Source organism: Anomaloglossus baeobatrachus, chromosome 5 (genome assembly GCF_048569485.1).
Source record: "Anomaloglossus baeobatrachus isolate aAnoBae1 chromosome 5, aAnoBae1.hap1, whole genome shotgun sequence".
NCBI lineage: Eukaryota > Metazoa > Chordata > Amphibia > Anura > Aromobatidae > Anomaloglossus > Anomaloglossus baeobatrachus.
Window position 1 is genome coordinate 86,101,037 of NC_134357.1, and position 20,577 is coordinate 86,121,613.

Consider the following 20,577-nt stretch of genomic DNA (forward strand, 5'->3'; position numbering starts at 1 on the left):
AGCAGGCCCGCTGTCTGGGTGTTGTACTTGACACTCATCTCTCCTTCACCTCCCACATACAATCTCTTGCCCGCTCCTGCCGCCTGCACCTCAAGAAGATCTCTAGAATCCGCACCTTTCTTACTATGGAAACGACAAAAACCCTCACCGAGGCCCTGATCCACTCTCGCCTTGACTACTGTAACTCTCTATTAACTGGTCTCCCCCTAACTAGACTCTCTCCTCTACAGTCCATCCTTAATGCAGCAGCCAGGGTCACCTATCTGGCTAACCGCTACTCTGATGCCTCTGCTCTGTGCCAGTCATTGCACTGGCTGCCCATATATCACAGGATCCAATTCAAACTGCTTGTTCTCACCCACAAAGCTCTCCACAGTGCGGCACCCCCCTACATCTCCACCCTCATCTATGTCTATCACCCCACCCATTCTCTACGCTCTGCAAGCGACTTTCGACTAACATCCACACTAATTCGAACCTCCCACCCCGAATCCAAGACTTCTTCCGAGCTGCACCAAACCTCTGGAACGCTCTTCCCCAAGAAGTTAGGACGAATCACAACTTACTCAGCTTCAGACGCACCCTAAAAATGCATCTTTTTAGGGCGGCCTATCACAATCCTTAGCCAAACTAATTTCACCTAATCCCTCCACAACTTCTCAGATAAGTACCCCACGTCAAACTCCATGGCACCCAAATGCATCTCAAGGTCCTGGCCAACTGATCCACGGAGCCATTATCTATCCCCCATTTTCTTGAGATGGCTGGATTGTCATTGTAAATAAGCACTTGTACCTTGTGTCTCCCCCCCCTCCCCCCCCCCCATCTCACTGTAGATTGTAAGCTCTCACGAGCAGGGTTGTCTTTTTTTTTTTCCCTTTTAAATATTGTATTTTCTATAACTGTTACTCATTTGTATATGATCCTTCTGAATTGTAAAGCGCTGCGGAATATGTTGGCGCTATAGAAATAAAGATTATTATTATTATTATTATTATTATTATTATTATTATTATGTCCTAGACGCACTGCGCGGAGGAATTGTGACAATATATCTAGAGAGGAGTTGATGTCAATCCTGCAGGAGGACCCATAACTGCTCCAGGCCACATGCACTGGCTTCAGGAGACCACAGACACAAGCATTAAATGGAATTTGTCAGCAGGTTTTTGTTACCTCATCCGAGAGCAGCATAATGTAGAGACAGAGACCCTGAATCCAATGATGCTTCACTTAGATTACTGGGTGCAGCCGTTCTGACACAATCAGAATTTTGATTCAGGAACATAGCAGAGTTGAGTGAGCTTCCCCTCCAACTCCAGGCTTTCATTAGAGATTGTGCATTAATTGTGAGGTATCAATCACAGCAGAGGACGTGTCAGACAGGCATGCACGTGAGTTTTTACTCCTGAATGGTAATAAACCTTTTAATTTATGTAAACAATTGCACACACACTGATAAGAGAAGCACAGTTGCTTTCTGTTTGTCTTGCAGCATGCTGTCCTCAGCTTATATAGCAAAAACCTCCTGACAGATTCCCTTTAGGCAGGTTCACACACTGCGTTTTTTTGACGCTGCGTTTTTGTGCGTGTTTCTGCGGCAAAAAACGCACCCGCGTAAAAAAAATGCGGCAAAACGCACGCGTTTTGCCGCGATTTGGTGCGTTTTTTGCTGCGTTTTTGCTCACTGCGTCTTTATGCGGTTTTTATCAGTGAACAATGCCATTAAAGATTGTTGAAAAAAAAAAAGGTCTGATGTCATTTCCTTCTTCAATATGTTCTTCATTCTCCACTAGTGTATGCAATAGAGCAGACAGCTGCAGAACTACAAGGCTCAGCATGCTCCATACAGGACTGTATGCTGGAGGGAGAGGCAGAGGGAGCAGAACTACAAGGCTCTGCATACTCCATCCAATAGTGTATGCAGGAGAGCATACAGCAGCTGCAGAACTACAAGGCTCAGCATCCTCCATCCAGGACTGAATGCAGGAGTTTTTTGCCCCCCAAAAAATGACGTGGGCTTCGCCATATTTTTGTATGCTAGCCGGGTACAGCAGGCAGGTACGGGCTGCCCCCAACCCCAGCTAAAACCCCAGATAAAAAAAAAACACAACACACAGAAAAATATTTTTATTAGAAATAAAACACAACACAATTAGTGACTCCATCTTTATTGAAATAAAGAGCCCCCCTCCGCAGTAATCCTGGGTCAAGGGTCCCGCGCCGTCCAATCCGGATCCAATATCATCTGATCGGTTTGCTGGAAGGCATACCGATCAGATGTGTCAGGTTCTAGGATGTGAATCACATCACACATCAGCTGATTGTATAAAAGCCGTTTATACAATCAGCTGATGCATCGGTGCAAAAAAAAAAAAAAATACTTATGTGCTGATTACCGGCAGCTCCTGCAGCGGAGTCTGATCCCGTCCGATCGCTGCAGCAGCTGCCGGTAATCAGGGATGAAGTCTCCTGACGCATCCGCTGATAGGTTAAACCGGCCGGGCGCCCGCGTCACCGCGATACTTACGATCAGCTGACGCGTCAGGTGACTGCATCAGGTGATCCATCGCCAGGTCCTGCATCCATCGGAGGTGTCCCGGCCGTCTGCACACAGCCGGAGCGGGGGTGGCGATACCGTGAGAGGAGATGGGAGCGGGCATGGCACCGGGACCCTGCAGACAGGTGAGTATGAATTTTTTTTTTTTTTTTTTTCTACTGTTCACTTTTGTCTTCGCAGCCGCCCGAACATGGCGCCGCACGGCAGCATACATGCACAGGACTGGAGGTGGACGCGGCGGTGACGGTACTGGGAGGATTCACGCTTCTGTATTTACTGACAGAAGGAATCCTCTTCCTGTACATGTCACTTTACTACTCACCTCCTGCGTTTATAGCTGCGTTTTTGGTCTTATAAACGCACCAAAACGCAGCTATTTGCGTTTCTCATTGCGTCTTTCAACATCCCATTGCACTCAATGGATGAAAAGCGCAGTGAAAAACGCGGGAATAATTGACATGCTGTGTTTTTGTGGCACCACAAAAACGCAGCTGAAAAAAAACGCTGTGTGCAGACAGCAAAAATGAAAACTCATAGACTTTGCTGGGGAAGCAAAGTCATGCAGTTTTCTGAGCAAAAACACACCCGAAAACTGCGCAAAAACGCACTGTGTGAACTTACCCTTAAGCTGTAAGTAGATATAGGTGCTTTATTCAACGCATTTCAAAGTGAATCTCCACTTCATCAGGAAATGCAATGAATATTCGGTGCATTTCCTGATGAAGTGAGGATTCACTTTGAAACGCCTTGAATAATGCACATATATCTACTTTCCAGCAATTTTTCTTCTACAGCAGAGCAGTTTAATCCACCTTCCTTTTGGTTCCTTCTTAGTCAGATTGGGTTTACATGTGGCCTTTTTTTTTTTTTTTTTTTTAATAATTTCAATACTACTATTATTTTTTTTTTATTATTGTCACCACTACTACTATTATTATTACAATTTCTCTCTGACTAAACCGTCTATACTTTGTAACCTCATTACATGGTTTCTTACTGCCATCTGCTGGACATTTTGTGATACTACAAATCATGTTTTTTGAACATTTGATGTTTCCAATTGTATAATGTGCTCTTACAGTTGTGCTAGTGAGCATGGTAAATCTGTACCCGATTTTGCTAATGTTTTTACATGTTTTTATATTTATCAATATATTTTTAGCCATTTCAGAACATCATGTCATGTGGGTGCATCCTACGTATAGCAGATAAGCACTTCCAAATGTATACCTCTCCTTGTAGACTTAATACTCAAACATATATGGAGAGTCTTTTCAGCATATACAGCTCTGGCAAAAATTAAGAGACCGCTGCAAAATTGTCAGTTTTTCTGATTTTTTTCTCTTTTATAGGTATATTTTTGAGTAAAATAAATGTAATTTTTTCTTTTATGCTATAAACTACTGACAACGTCTCCGAATTTCCAAGCAATAAATTTTGTATTTATTTTCTGTAAATGACAAATGGTCAAAATAACAAAAAATGCATTGCTTTCAGACCTCAAATAATGCAAAGAAACAAGTTCATAATCATTTAGAAACGACAATACTAAAAAATGTTTTAACTCGGGAAGAGTTCAGAAATCAATAATTTGTGGAGTAACTATGATTTTCAATCACAGCTTTCATGCGTCTTGATATGTTTTCCACCAGTCTTTCACACTACTTTTGGGTGACCTTATGCCACTCCTGGTGCAAAAATGTAAGCAGTTTTTGTTTTTGTTTGGCTTGTGACTATCCATCTACCTCTTGATTACATTCCAGAGGTTTTCAGTGGTGTTCAGGTCTGGAGATTGGGCTGGCCATGGCAGGGTTTTGATGTGGTGGTCCTTCATCCACACATTGATTGACCTAGCTGTGTGACTCGGCGCATTGTCCTGCTGGAAATACTAGTTCTCAGAGTTTGGGAACATTGCCTGAGCAGAAGGAAGCAACTGTTTTTGCAGGATAACCTTGTATGTGGCTTGATCAATACGTCCTTCGCAAAGTTTAATCTGCCTAATTCCAGCCTTGAAGTATCCCCGGATCATCACCGATCCTCCACCAAATTTCACAGTGGTGACACTGTGGCTTGTACGTCTCTCCAGGTCTCCGTACAACCATTAGATGACCAGGTGTTGGGCAAAGCTGAAAATTAGACTCATCAGAGAAGATTACCTTACTCCAGTCCTCTGTGGTCCAATCCTTATGGTCTTTGGCAAACTTCAGCTTGGCTCTCCTTTGCTTCTCATTGATGAAAGGCTTTTTTTTCTAGCTTTACTTGACTTGAGCCCTGCTTCTAAGAGCATGTTACGAACTGTTCTTGCTGTGCACTTTACCCCAGCTGCCACTTGCCATTCCTTTTGTAGGTCACAATGTCACTCAGCAACCGCATGATGACATTAGTATAAGATGGCGGTCAACCCGGTCAGTGGAGAGTTGCTTTTGCCCTCTACCGGTCTGTGCTCTGGTTGGAATTCAATTGACACTGGAATGGAATGGCTGTCGGACATGTAGAGAAGCTGATTTTTATAAAAAAAAAAATGTGCAGTGGTCTCTTAATTTTTGCCAGAGCTGTATATGGCCGGTATACGTTAAATTATCAGATTTTTCAAACTTCAAGTTGATTCGTGAGCACTTCTCACAATACAAACCTACATTAATTGGATGTTCTCTGGTGTACTTACTTTATAAATCCATGTCAGATTGGCTGTATAATCCCAATACCACAATGAGCATTTTAGGAGTCCAGCTAGAGCTGTGCATGATATTTAGCTGGAAAACTTTCAAAAAGGATTATAAAGCCATTATGAAAATTATATTATATTATTATATTATATTAATATGAATTTTAAAAGTAAGTAAAACTGCCTCATCAGGGCTGAGATCCATTCAACAATGTGTGCAGTCCGTATTGTGAAATTTGGTAACTGATTTGCCTTAGAAGCACATAGACGACACCTTCAGTGTCATCAAGTAAAACATACATTATATATGACTGTACTGCATTGTATATGGTTTTTTTCTTCTTGTATGATCCCAATTTTGATAAAATCCACATGGAATTTCTTCACCCAAGTGTTCACATAACATTTTTCAGGCTAGGGCTAAACTCGTCACTTAAGGTGCCGCATTCATCGAAATTTGCTCTGTGCCTCCACTACATCGCAACACTATATGAATCAAAGGAGCCGCATTGTGATGACTACAATACCACCGCGACAAGCATGTAGCAAAAAAGTCTGTTGTGTTTTTTGTTTTCTTTTGTTTTTTTTTTTTGATTGGCTCGTCGTGGTTGTGTATGGGTCATGATTCCACTCCATTCACTTCTATAGTGGCCAGTCACACATTGGTTGTGTTGCCAAAGTTTCTTTACACTTAGCTAGCCTCCCCCATTTTATTAGGAGTGGGTTAGCGGATGAGAAGGGGGGGGGGGGCGGCCTGTCTCGGCGGATGAGGAGGGGGTGGGGGCGGCCTGTCTCGGCGGATGAGAAGGGGGTGGGGGCGGCCTGTCTCGGCGGATGAGAAGGGGGTGGGGGCGGCCTGTCTCGGCGGATGAGAAGGGGGTGGGGGCGGCCTGTCTCGGCGGATGAGAAGGGGGTGGGGGCGGCCTGTCTCGGCGGATGAGAAGGGGGTGGGGGCGGCCTGTCTCGGCGGATGAGAAGGGGGTGGGGGCGGCCTGTCTCGGCGGATGAGAAGGGGGTGGGGGCGGCCTGTCTCGGCGGATGAGAAGGGGGTGGGGGCGGCCTGTCTCGGCGGATGAGGAGGGGGTGGGGGCGGCCTGTCTCGGCGGATGAGAAGGGGGCGGGGGCGGCCTGTCTCGGCGGATGAGAAGGGGGCGGGGGCGGCCTGTCTCGGCGGATGAGAAGGGGGCGGGGGCGGCCTGTCTCGGCGGATGAGAAGGGGGCGGGGGCGGCCTGTCTCGGCGGATGAGAAGGGGGCGGCGGCGGCCTGTCTCGGCGGCAGAGAAGGGGGCGGCCTGTCTCGGCGGCGGAGAAGGGGGCGGCCTGTCTCGGCGGCGGAGAAGGGGGCGGCCTGTCTCGGCGGCGGAGAAGGGGGCGGCCTGTCTCGGCGGCGGAGAAGGGGGCGGCCTGTCTCGGCGGCGGAGAAGGGGGCGGCCTGTCTCGGCGGCGGAGAAGGGGGCGGCCTGTCTCGGCGGCGGAGAAGGGGGCGGCCTGTCTCGGCGGCGGAGAAGGGGGCGGCCTGTCTCGGCGGCGGAGAAGGGGGCGGCCTGTCTCGGCGGCGGAGAAGGGGGCGGCCTGTCTCGGCGGCGGCGAAGGGGGCGGCCTGTCTCGGCGGCGGCGAAGGGGGCGGCCTGTCTCGGCGGCGGCGAAGGGGGCGGCCTGTCTCGGCGGCGGCGAAGGGGGCGGCCTGTCTCGGCGGCGGCGAAGGGGGCGGGGGCGGCCTGTCTCGGCGGCGGCGAAGGGGGCGGGGGCGGCCTGTCTCGGCGGCGGCGAAGGGGGGTGGCTCAGCTGCCTCTTTTAAAAAGAACACTAAGTGTTGGTTCTTAAGGATCTGAAATTAGGTTATTTTTCCAGACAAATGCTTTAGTGACCAAGATTTTATTTTATTTTTTTTTTAAATCTTTCTGGCCTCTGAGCCTCAGTCGGCTGAGTCTTTCTTTTTTCATAGAGGTCACTTCTCGGCAGTTCTCATTCTTCTCACAGGCACGGTTATACATACAGATTTGTCTACACTTCTTTTTTTTTTTTTTTTTTTTCTCTTAATTGTGTTGTTACACTTTTTGTCACAATACCAACTTGCAGTAAAAAAAAAAATAAGCTAAACATTAAATGTGGCCAATACAAGTAAATGCAAGGGCAGATCTATAATGCAGGGTTATATCACTTACAGTAGTTGATGGTCACAGCTCACCTCCTCCCCTTCCCTGCACTATGGTCTCTGCTGAGATCAGAGCAGGAACAGGAAACTCTCCATAGAACTCAATGAACCTCTCCAGTCTATTATTTGTTGAGAAATATTGATCAAGGTAAACAGCAATTCCATGAAGGTGGCCGCCCCATAATTATGTAGAGAAATATCAATCTCAGAGAAATTGACTTTCAGACTCTGGTAAGGTATCTTTTTAATGTTATTTATTTATTTTTCTGCAGATCATCAGATGCTGGACTGCGTGACCGCTTGGCCTGTCCTGGAAAACTTTCTATAAAAGGTACCGTTTGTTAGGGAATATACCCAGCCTACAGGGGGCGCAGTAATGGATGCAAGATACAATATCTTGCAAATCTATATGCAATGTACTTATTATCTGTCCTGCTGCTCAAGCCCATTTATTCATTAACCTCTACGGAAAGCATAATGAAACATACGTCAGGGTGGAGGGACGACTCTGCACTACACACCAGGTAATTATCATTTACTGGCACAGGAGCACCTTATTCTATCGGTTATTGAATCCAACCTGAATGCATTGCTGTCCGATCATTACAATCACCATAGCACTTTATACTTAAAGCCTCTTACATCACTGGTCACTGATCAGCACTCAGCACCGAGCAACATTTATACCTCACGGAATTTGCAAACTAATATATATTTTATAGGTCTATACCAACTATTTATATTGTAATTTATGGGTCTTTTTTTTAATACACATACTAATTTACTATTTATGAATTTACATTATATGCCACCCTTTATTCACATATTATTTTTTGTATTTAGATGGATCAATTTTTTAAAAAAATATATTCTCAATGAATTTTATTTTTGTTTGGAAATGTTACACATTTTAGGTTTACATTAACCAGATATGTTTATCAATTGTTTGAAATCTTCAGACAAAAAAATATATTAATTCCGTACTGAATATTTGGGTGTTATTTACTCCTGTGCCTTTTTATAAGTTTACTATTTATGCTGACACATCGTCCCTCTTCTTTGAAGCACCATTATTTACTATACTTGTCATGATATTTTATTTATTATATTAAATTTATTAAATAATCTATTTTAACATATTGAACTGACTGTTTTTTGGTGGAAAATATTTGGCTCCAAGTGTTGTTATAAGCTAGTTGTGCAGTGAATTATTCATTCAGACCATATTGTTGTTAACCAGTTATTCATTAGCAGAAAGCTAACGACTAAACTTTATTTCTTGATAAGATTTGTGCAAAGTCAATTCTCTGCATGTCTACAAGGACGTTAATTTTCTTCCGGAAAAAAGGTGTGCCGCAGCAGTCGAACTGCTCGGATCCGGGATTGCTGTGGCTCGAGGGTCTCCGGACCCGGGGGCCTGCGGCCACTCGAATATAAAGGGGGTATTTTACAGGGGATGAATTGTAAATTGTTTTACTGTTATGGCCCCTTGGCTTGAAGCTTTCGGGGCCCCACTGCCCGGGTGTATGGTAGCTGTGCTCTTGGTGGCTAGCACTTGGGATTTCAGTGGGTTGTGTATTTTGGAGAACCCAATCCCCCGCGTTGTGCTGACTCCTCCAATCTCTGAGCTCTTGGGGACAGTTCATACAGAGACTATCCTCCACAGGCTAATTATCAGATTGCTTGAAGCTACTCCCCGATCTAGGGTCCTGTACCCCGCCGTGCGCTCTGTACCGGTAAGGTGGCTGGGTTTTCTGTTGCCAACAGTCCTCCTAGACTACGTCTGTTACACTCCTGTCCAGTGTTTCTAATACCGGTCCCGGACCACCGTTTGCGACCCAACCGGTCGCCTCCCTGGGAGCTCAAACAAGGGCTAACTCTCTTCTCCCCTCCCACTAGTCTGCCTGACCCCCGAAGTGGGCGGCCCTGCTCCAACTTGACCAACCCATTGGTGTGTCTGTCCAACCCTGGTGTGAGGTGTGGTTGGGATTTGTAGTGCGGATGTCAGTGACACTGTTGATGGGAATCTAGAACCACGGAGGTTAGGCCCTGCACCCTGGGTGACAGGATGCAGTTCCCTGCAGCACCCTGACATAGTTAGGGGTGCTATACGTCTGTACGTTACACTTGGGCTACATGCACATGCTGCGTTTTTTGTTTTGTTTTTTTTTTTTTTGTTTTTTTTGTCACGTTGGCTGCAGTTTTGTTGTCAGAACTTTTTGACATTTGACTTCTCAGCAAAGTCAATGAGAAGACACATTTGCTGTGTGCACCTTGCAGTTTGTCAGCGTTTTTTTGTGTCAAAAATTTGTGAGAAAGATAATAATAATAATAATAATTTTATTCATTTATATAGCGCTTTTAATTCCACAGCGCTCTACATACATTGGCATGCAGCATGTTCATTCTTCTAGCGTTTTGTTGTCAACATTTGTCACTAAAAATGCATCAAAAACGCATGCTCTCATTTTGGTGCATTTTTTTATTATGCGTTTTTAGTGCATTTTTGTCACAAAAAAATGCACCAAAAACGCACCTACATTTTTTTTTTTTTTTGTTTTTTGTTTTTTTTTTTTTTACATTTCCAGGCTCTCTGACAAGGTGCAGTTTTGGTTGCAGTTTGTGTGCAGAAAAAACTGCAGCGTGCGCATGTAGCCAAAAAGCCAGGTGAAGGGCACAACCATCGCGTTTCCAAGTAAAAGTTCCCAAACATTTGCTCAGCCGTCATCTAAAGGGCCAGTCACACACAACGACTTACCAGCGATCCCGAAAACGATGCGACCTGATAGGGATCGCAGGTAAGTCGCTGGGAGGTCGCTGGTGAGATGTCACACAGTCAGATCTTACCAGCGATGCAGGAACAATACAGGTGGCAGTAGCGACCTGTATAATGATCTCAGCAGTCACTGTGACCCTGTCACACAGTGTCAAACACAGCGATGTGTCCTGCCCAGCAGGACATTGCCTTTGAAGAAAATGGCCTGGACCATTCTGCAACGACCGGCGACCTCACAGCAGGGGCCTGATCGCTGGTAGGTGTCACACATTACGAGATCGCTAACGGGATCGCTACTGCATCACGGAAACCGTGACTCAGCTGCGATCTCGTTATGTGTGACGGTACCTTTACTGTAACAACAAACACAACTTCCCCCATCGCACCCCACATGAGCCATCAGATAAAGGCAGATATTTGTTTTCATTGAGGAGAAAACAGAAGAAAAGGATCCGGTTTTGTAATCCAATAAGCTGTGAAATTAAACTCAGAAATTTAAAACGAACAAACGTTGCAGAAATGAATAGTGCAGGCAAATATCAGAAACAGAGACTTCAAAAAATGTCAATTTTCAGATTATACATGGTTTTCTAAATATTAAAAAAAAAATAAAAAAAAAATTTCTTTTTTTACACTTCTTAAACACTTGCTACTTTTACAAAATCCGAAATAAATACATTTCAGTTTGAGGGTGTAAAGTGAAAAAAGTTTGTAAAAAGTTCACAGGGTATGAATTTTTTTTCAAGGCATTGAAATCAGTTTCCACTTATGCCTCTTGTTTCCCGCCCCTTGGAGCTCCTCATCTACTCAGAAATAAACAGCTCAACTTTATTTTGCTGAAATCAAAAGGACCAGCAGGTCATCGTGATGTTACACTTTTCATTATATTCGCTGAAGAGGAGAGGGGAGGAGGAATAAGGTGCAAAGGAGAGGCTCCAAGAACAAAGATCATAATGAGCTTTCTAATAAGTATTATTTAATCAACATGAGCTTGATTTACATCTACACAGCTCAGTGCTGTACCGCTTAATTGTAAAGTGCTGCAGAATATGTTGGCTCTTTATAAATAAGATAATTGTATTTATTATTACTGCTGTGTAATCTCCATGTTGCAATTGCTTGTCTCTGTGTGCTTCGAAATTAGAGTGGGAATCGATCCCAGTTTGCTATGTATGGCACACATAGTAGCAGTTAGTGTCCTCCAACAGCTCAGTCAATTGCAAATTAAAGAAGCACTCCCGTCAGAGTTTTTATCCTCTTAATAAATTGCAATCATCATATGATATACCACTGTCTACTTAAAATTGCTCATTTTTGCATTTCTACCCAGTTAATTCTTCTCTTTTTCATTAGGTCTATGACCTCACGTGATTAAAAACGGACAAGCTGAATCCTTCTAAACTCATTGTAGAAACAGGAAGTCTCTTTTCACTGAATGAGTCTTGATTAACTGCAAAAGTCCCTGTTTGGAGGAGGGTGGAACTGCTTGGTCAGAAATTGAAGAGGGAAATAATTCATACAGGGAAAAGATTCTTCCTTTTTCTACATAGAGCTGAAAAAAGAGAAGACTTAACTGTTGCAAAATAAGCAATTGTGCACAGTACTATATAGCACACAGTGCTATGTAATATGATGATTACAATATATTAAGAAGATATAAACTTTGGTGGGAGTGCATCTGTAAGGTATTAAAACTTCAGAGAGAAAAATGAGTGAAAAATTCATCATGTACAAACAGGATTCTGGAAAGTTTTGAGGATAAAAGTTTTTGATGTTACAATAAAATCCCATTGAGTTTCTACTTGATTAGCCCCCAACTTTTTTGATTATGTATTTCAGCTTTTTTTTTTTTTTTTGTGCACTAATCATGTGGCTCAATTTGGACTCGTCCTTGCGCCTCAGAAGCAGGGTAGACGCTTCTCGGCTTCATTAGGTGTACTAATGCACACAGGGACATGATGACATCAAAAGAGGGCTGACAAGTCTGGGGAAAGAGCGCCCCTGCGACTAGTCAAGGCCGGAATTAGTATAGGGACAGCGAGGTTTATAAGTCGTTGTTTAACCAGTCATATTAGTGAATAGCGTTATACAGGGCTTTTTAGGGAGGGAATTTGGGCACACAGGTATCAATGCTTTTGAGTTGGAGGGCAGAGGGGACCTGACAGGTTCCCTTTTAAATAGTGTATATATATATATATATATATATATTATAATATAATATAATATATTATATTATATTATTATATTATATTATATTATATTATATATTATATTATATTATATCCAATTGAACATTTTGGGCCCCACTAGACCCCATGACTAGCAATCCCCGACACACTATAGTTCTGCTTCTGGTAGATTTGCTTCTTCTTCTTCTTTTTTTTTTTTTTTTTTTTTTTTTTTCACTTTAACTTTTTTAAGAATGCATTGAATTTAATTAGTTCTAAAATTGATCCAGCGCTGTACGTGCTCATTATTTCTTCCTTGCTCCTTTTCTTGTAAAGTTAAATAAGATTACAAACAACTGTTCTTTTTGTCTTGGAGGCAGCAGGTAAATTTTCCGTATTACAGGAATAACGTAGATGTCAGTCTCCGGGGTTATAAACTGCACCTATTTAGGGCCCAGAAGGGTCAAGGGTTGACAATCTAGATTAGATACAAGTCACTAGGTTCCGGCTGAGAAGGCTATGCTGTTTTTGTTAGTATTAGATCATCACCATTTATCCTCTGAGATGTGATACATAATTACTGTTTTGTGCCTGGACTGATTAGAAACGCTGACTGATAAGGAGGAGGAAAACCGTGAAACTCGTTCCTGTTGCATTGGTAAAGTCAGAATAGATCAATTCTAATTCTGCGCATATTTCCCAGCAGTTGATACGAGCGGCAGGTTTCACACCTGTGATTTATCTGAAATAGAAGTTCCAGCTCTGTCTTACTGGTCATACTGTATATAAAAAAAAGCTCGGAATTCATTCACACCTTTTGCTAAATGACAAGCAAAGACCCGTTCTGCAATCCTAGTTTAATCTCTCAGATGTAATTTAGTTTCCTCCAGTCAACAGGTTTTAAAATGCTTTATTGTCTTCTAAATTGAGTGTATTTCTTCATACTGCACTTGTTAAGAGATATCAGGTAGGAGAAACCTTTGCCACAGCTTTTTAAAGGGAAGGTGTCGCGGGTTTTTATTTTTGTATTAAAAATAGTGATTATGATATCAAGTATTTTTAATACAAAATTAAAATCACTGCTTATTTAGTTTTTATTTAATTCTAATTTTACTGAAGCACTGGGGGCTGCCATGCAGGATTTGCTGTGTGTAACGACAGTTACTGACTGCTTTATGGCAGCCCCTGTGCATAGACTGATAGTCGGAATCCGACCCCTAGGCCTATTACAGGAGAGCCCACTGCTGTGAAATGGATGCGCCCCCTGGGCTGTCCAGATCACAGCAGAGGGAGGAGATCAGCACCATCTTTCTGCAGCTCACAGTGGTCATGTGGGCTGAACTTTTTCCCTGTCACCCGTTCGGCCCGTGGGAGTAGTGTACCGGCGCCCCTCCCTCCCCGCCGCAGATGCTACCGTCTCCAATGACACTCCCACGCTTCCCCCCCCCCCCCCCCCATGGCCTGTCACCTGTCGGCCTGTGTTAGTAGTGTACAGCCCCCCTCCCCGGCCGCAGCGGGCATGCTTGTGCGTGTGGCAGAGCATTTTGTGCGTGTGGCAGAGCATTTTGTGCGTGTGGCAGAGCATTTTGTGCGTGTGGCAGAGCATTTTGTGCGTGTGGCAGAGCATTTTGTGCGTGTGGCAGAGCATTTTGTGCGTGCGTGTGGCAGAGCATTTTGTGCGTGCGTGTGGCAGAGCATTTTGTGCGTGCGTGTGGCAGAGCATTTTGTGCGTGCGTGTGGCAGAGCATTTTGTGCGTGCGTGTGGCAGAGCATTTTGTGCGTGCGTGTGGCAGAGCATTTTGTGCGTGCGTGTGGCAGAGCATTTTGTGCGTGCGTGTGGCAGAGCATTTTGTGCGTGCGTGTGGCAGAGCATTTTGTGCGTGCGTGTGGCAGAGCATTTTGTGCGTGTGGCAGAGCATTTTGTGCGTGTGGCAGAGCATTTTGTGCGTGTGGCAGAGCATTTTGTGCGTGTGGCAGAGCATTTTGTGCGTGTGGCAGAGCATTTTGTGCATGTGGCAAAGCATTGTGTGCGCGTGGCAGAGCATTGTTTGTGCGTGCATGTGGCAGAGCATTGTGTGTGCGTGCATGTGGCAGAGCATTGTGTGTGCGTGCATGTGGCAGAGCATTGTGCGTGCATGTGGCAGAGCATTGTGCGTGCATGTGGCAGAGCATTGTGTGTGCGTGCATGTGGCAGAGCATTGTGTGTGCGTGCGTGTGGCAGAGCATTGTGTGTGCGTGCGTGTGGCAGAGCATTATGTGTGCATGCGTGGCAGAGCATTGTGGGCGAGCGTGCGGCAGAGCATTACGGACGTGTGGCAGAGCATTTCGGGTGGTCGTGCATGCAGAGCATTGCACCGTCATGCTGCTCGGTCACAAACACAGTATATACACAGTGTTAACACGGTATGTAGTATATACACACAGTATAGAGTATATACACACAATACATGGTATATAGTGTATATACACACGCTGGCTCCACCTCCCTCATGCTGCTTGGTCACACACACAATATATACACAGTGTACACACGGTATATAGTATATACACACAGTGTATAGTATATGCACACAGTACATGGTATATATTATATACACATGCTGGCTCCGCCTCCCTCATGCTGCTTTGTCACACAGTATATACACACTGTACACACGGTATATAGTATATACACACACAGTACATGGTATATAGTATATACACACGCTTTCTCCGCCTCCCCTCGGCTGCTCGGTCACACACAGAATATACACAGTGTTAATACGGTATATAGTGTATATACACACAGTATATACACATAGTATATAGTATATACACACAGTACATGGTATATAGTATATACACATGCTGGCTCCGCTGCCCTCATGCTGGGTGCTCGGTCACACACACACACACACACACACACACACACACGCTGCGTGCATCTCTGTGGCAGAACATTGCGGGTAGGCGTGCATGCGGCATATCATTACTGGACCGGGGCGTGCAGAGCGCTATGTGGGGAGCACTATGCAGCAGGGCTGTGGAGTCGGAGTCGGAGTCGGAGCTCATTTTGGTGGAGTCGGAGTCGGAGTCGGTATAAAATGCACCGACTCCGACTCCTAAAATATATAATAAATTGGGGACAGGAGTGCAATGCAGAATGTGCTGAATATTTTACTAAATAATATTTAGTATAATGCTTATATTTAAGTGAAAAATTTATTGTAGTACAATGTGAACATCAGACATTTAATTGTTTTTATGATACAATAATCAAGATATTTGGATAGAACATAAAATATTTATTGGAATACAACTTTAGAACACAAAAAACTAATAAATTGTAAATATGTAAAATATATACAGTGTATATACACACACAAGATATATATGTAATCTACTGTATATTACATAGTGTATTACATATTTACAATTTATTACAGTTTTTTGTGTTCTAAAGTTGTATTCCAATAAATATATTTTATGTTCTATCCAAATATCTTGATTATTGTATCATAAAAATAATTAAATGTCTGATGTTCACATACACATATTCATGTACTACAATAAATTTTTCACCTAACTATAAGCAATATATGTAGGAGCCGGAGCCGGTGCAAGAGAATTTGAGGAGTCGGAGTCGAAGGTTTGGCTTACCGACTCCACAGCCCTGCTATGCAGCTGTCCTTGGTGACACTTTAGACATTTGCACCAACAAAACAGCTCTGCACTGTGTCCCTACACTTCATTCTCTCTTATCTGTTGGAAACACCCAGGTTGGGAGGGGGAGGTGACATCACACACAGGAGAGCAGATTATGCCCACTTTACTGCAGCTGTAATGCAGGCTTTTTTTCCAGTGGGATTTCTGTAGGATTTCAGCAGCTGCTCCCTCAAGTGTTTAAGAGTGGAATATATCAAACTTTTTAAATTTTTTTTTTTTTTTTTTTTTTTTTTTAATATTTTGCTCAATTAAAAACAAATATTTAAACAAAACATTAATACTTTACATTTTTTCAGCTATTGAAAAAATTTTTTTGGGCACGACAACTTCCCTTTAAGCACTTTGATCTCTTTTGCCTCCTATTTTTGGGACTGAGAAGCCTTGCCTATAATAATATAGTCAGTGGCACCTGGCTATACAGTATATATTACCGTGTTTTTCCAAAAATAAGACTCTTATTTATTTTTTGCCCCGTAAAAAGCACTACGGCTTATTTTTGGGTAGGTCTTATTCTTGGGAAAACAAAGTTTGGGGTAAGTTTACACCCCCAAAAAAGCAGATTCCCCCCCCCGCCCTTTCAAGGAGAATCATTACCAGACCCTGGACATATGCATGGCTCCCAGGTCCTCCTGCGATCTTCGTGGGCGCTCCACGCAATCCTCCCCTGCCTCTGGCTGACACACTCCCATATATCAGATCTCACACATATACTGTGCGTTGCGAAAGTATTCGTCCCCCTTGAATTTTTCAACCTTTTCCCACATTTCAGGCTTCAAACATAAAGATAAAAATGTTAATGTTATGGTGAAGAATCAGCAACAAGTGGAACACAATTATGAAGTTGAACGAAATGTATTGCTTATTTTAAGCTTTTGTAGAAAAGAATAAACTGAAAAGCGGGGACGTGCAATATTATTCGGCCCCTTTACTTTCAGTGCAGCAAACGCACTCCAGAAGTTCATTGAGGATCTCTGAATCATCCAATGTTGTCCTAAATGACTGTTGATGATAAATATAAGCCCCCTGTGTGTAATCAAGTCTCCGTATAAATGCACCTGCTCTGTGATAGTCTCAGTGTTCTGTTTAAGGCACAGAGAGCATCATGAAGACCAAGGAACACAACAGGCAGGTCCGTGATACTGTTGTGGGGAAGTTTCAAGACGGATTTGGTTACAAAAAGATTTCCACAACTTTAAACATCCCAAGAAGCACTGTGCAAGCGATCATATTGAAATGGAGGGAGTATCATACCAGTGCAAATCTACCAAGACCCAGCCGTCTCTCAAAAATGTCATCTCAAACAAGAAGACTGATCAGAAATGCAGCCAAGAGGCCCATGAGCACACTAGATGAACTCCAGAGATCTACAGCTGAGGTGGGAGAGTCTGTCCACAGGACAACAATCAGTTGTACACTGCACAAATCTGGCCTTTATGGAAGAGTGGCAAGAAGAAAGCCATATCCCAAAGATATCCATAAAAAGTGTCGTTTAAAGTTTGCCATAAGCCACCTGGGAGACACACCAAACATGTGGAAAAGGTGCTCTGGTCAGATGAAACCAAAATCGAACTATTTGGGCACAATGTCAAACGATATGTTTAGTGTAAAAGCAACACAACTGAACACACCATCCTCACTGTCAAACATGGTGGTGGCCGCATCATGGTTTGGGCCTGCTTTTCTTCAGCAGGGACAGGGAAGATGGTTAAAATTGATGGGAAGATGGATGGAGCCAAATACAGGACCATTCTTGAAGAAAACCTGTTGGAGTCTGCAAAAGACCTGAGACTGGGACGGAGATTTGTCTTCCAACAAGACTATGATCCCAAACATAAAGCAAAATCTACAATGGAATGGTTCACAAATAAATGTATCCAGGTGTTAAAATGGCCAAGTCAAAATCCAGACCTGAATCCAATCGAGAACCTGTGGAAAGAGCTGAAAAATGCTGTTCACAAACGCTCTCCATCCAACCTCACTCAGCTCCAACAGTTTGCAAAGGAAGAATGGGCAAGAATTTCAGTCTCTTGATGTGCAAAACTGATAGACATACCCCAAGTGACTGCAGCTGTAATCGCAGCAAAAGGTGGCTCTACAAAGTATTAAGTTAAAGGGGACGAATAATATTGCACTCCCCACTTTTCAGTTTTTGTTTATAAAAGTTTTTAAAATAAGCAATAAATTTCGTTCCACTTCACAATTGTGTCCCACTTGTTGTTGATTCTTCACCATAACATTAACATTTTTTATCTTTGTTTGAAGCCTGAAATGTGGGGAAAAGGTTGAAAAATTCAAAGGGACCGAATACTTTCGCAAGGCACTGTATATACACATACACACACTCACCACATTTGATGATACCGATTGCTTCTGGCTGGCAGGGGAAGATGGGACGCAGTGCAGTGATGTGTTCCACCTTAGGTCCTTCATACGTTCCACTGCAGTTCCTCACATTCCACTGCATCCCATTTTCATCTTCATATTGCTAGAAATGGAGTGAGTTTGTGCGTGATCTGTTGTGTGTCTGAGTTCCACTGCAGGTCCTCCCGTTTGGTGTCGGGTGAGTATGGTTCTGGGGTCTTCTTTCTTCTCTCTTTTGGGGGTGTCCGCTGTCTATAATGAAGTGTCCTGTAGTATTCTTTCAACTTTTTTAGCTGCATGGACTCATTATTGAACCGCGACTAGGGCTTATTTTTGGGGTAGGGCTTATACTTAAACCTTACGTCGAAAATGCTGAAAATTCCTTCTAGGGCTTATTTTTTGAAAAAAACAGGGTAGATGTTAGGTGATTTATGACTACATGGGAAAAATGATGGATAGTATATAAATATTCCTTAAAGGGAACAAATCAGGGCCCCTATTTCCTCCAACCCAGCAGCATTGATACCTGTATGCCCAAATTCTCTCCCTGACCAGCCCTGTATAATGCTATTCACTAATATGAATGTTTAAAAAAAATGACTTCTAAACCTTGCTGTCCCTATGCTAATTAGGGCCTTGACTAGTTGCAATGGTGTTGTTTCCTCACACTAGTTGGTCCTCTTTCGATGTCACTTCATCTCCTGGAAATCTTGCGCATGCTCGTGGCTCATTTCGGCTGCATAGAAGCAGAGTGGATGCTTCTCGACTTCTTTGGCATGACCAGAAGTTCCGAAGATGTGTACTTGAGCTGTCTTCTGAACTTCTGGTAAGGATCAATTCTTCTACACAATTCATAGAGAAGGGTGGAGCTGTTTCTTGGAGCATCAAATGCAGTTACTACTTTTGAAGGAACTCTCTATAACATAAGAGGTTCCATGATCATCTTGCTTTATTTGATTTTCCCAATTCTTGTATACACTTTGGCAGTAATGTTGAAGCCGAGACTTATGCTTCTTGTTGGAAATTCATCCCACCCATCCTACAACCTTCTTCTCCTCGCTGTCTTATAAAGGATGGATATACTTATGGCCGGCGCATGCGCAGTATAATTTAGAAGTATTTCATGACCTCTTCAATAAAATGGTGTCTAAGTCAGTGCCTGCGAATACTGCTATCTCTAACGCCATTTATTGAGGACACTGTCGTCCTGCTTCTGACTTGTCCGATGCTCGTGCCGAGGGCGGCGCATTCAATAAGATGGCGCTGGAGCTCGCGGTATGCGCAGGCGCTGATTCCGATACAATCCTGCTGGACCAATGTGTCTTCTTCCTTGTGTAGATGACGGGCGCATGCGTGGTTCCCCTGACTGCAGCTTGTATGGTTAAAAGAAAAAAGTGTCTACTTACTCACCCGTACTCACTCATAGCGGACACTATGAGTAAACTCCATTTGGCTGTCCTAACTGCAGCCAAATGCATGAAAGGGGTCGCTATCCCTTACATCAGCATGATTTTGGTACATATATATATATATATATATATATATATATATATATATATATATATATATATATATATATATATATATATATATATATATATATATATATATATATATATATATATATATATATATATATATATATATATATATATTATACACACCTATCTATATATATATGACAATTTCGCCATAATACTTATAAACACCGGGGAGGCCACTAATAGGGACCCCCTAGGGTAAGAACCTACTCCAAAGAACATGCATAATAGGAGAAAAAAGGAGATCAGGCCACAATGTACATGTAAAAAATATTAATTTTATTAGATAAAAACCGCATAGGTCAATAAGTACAAAAATCACACGTAATGGGAACAAGTCAAGCAAAAAAATGTGGGAATGTGGGGAAGATGGAGGAAAAGTGTGGGCAAAGTAATGCCACACAACCTGCCCATGTACAACACAATTAAATGTATATGAGGCCGTCACATTACAATGTTATGCGGCTAAGTGCCCCCGTGACGATAAGTAAATCCCAGCATGGGTGGCCCAGCGTGCAGAAAGGCAGGGCAAGTGGACGATACCTGTGTGGTGTAGCAGGGCAGGTTGTAGCGGCAGGAAGCCTCCTTGACAGCTGTTTCGCCTATGGCTTTATCAAAAGGAGGACCTTTTGATAAAGCCATAGGC

General features: G+C 43.3%; 1 protein-coding gene across 1 annotated transcript in view; it reads left to right on the forward strand.

Annotated features, from left to right (window-relative positions):
• The window catches only part of RTKN2 (rhotekin 2), a 115,676-nt gene that overhangs the window by 10,381 nt on the left and 84,718 nt on the right, over positions 1 to 20,577 (forward strand). Inside the window, exon 3 of the mRNA XM_075352340.1 lies at positions 7,653 to 7,711. Coding sequence (XP_075208455.1) covers positions 7,653 to 7,711 — 59 coding nt within the window. The remainder of the gene's footprint in view (positions 1 to 7,652; positions 7,712 to 20,577) is intronic.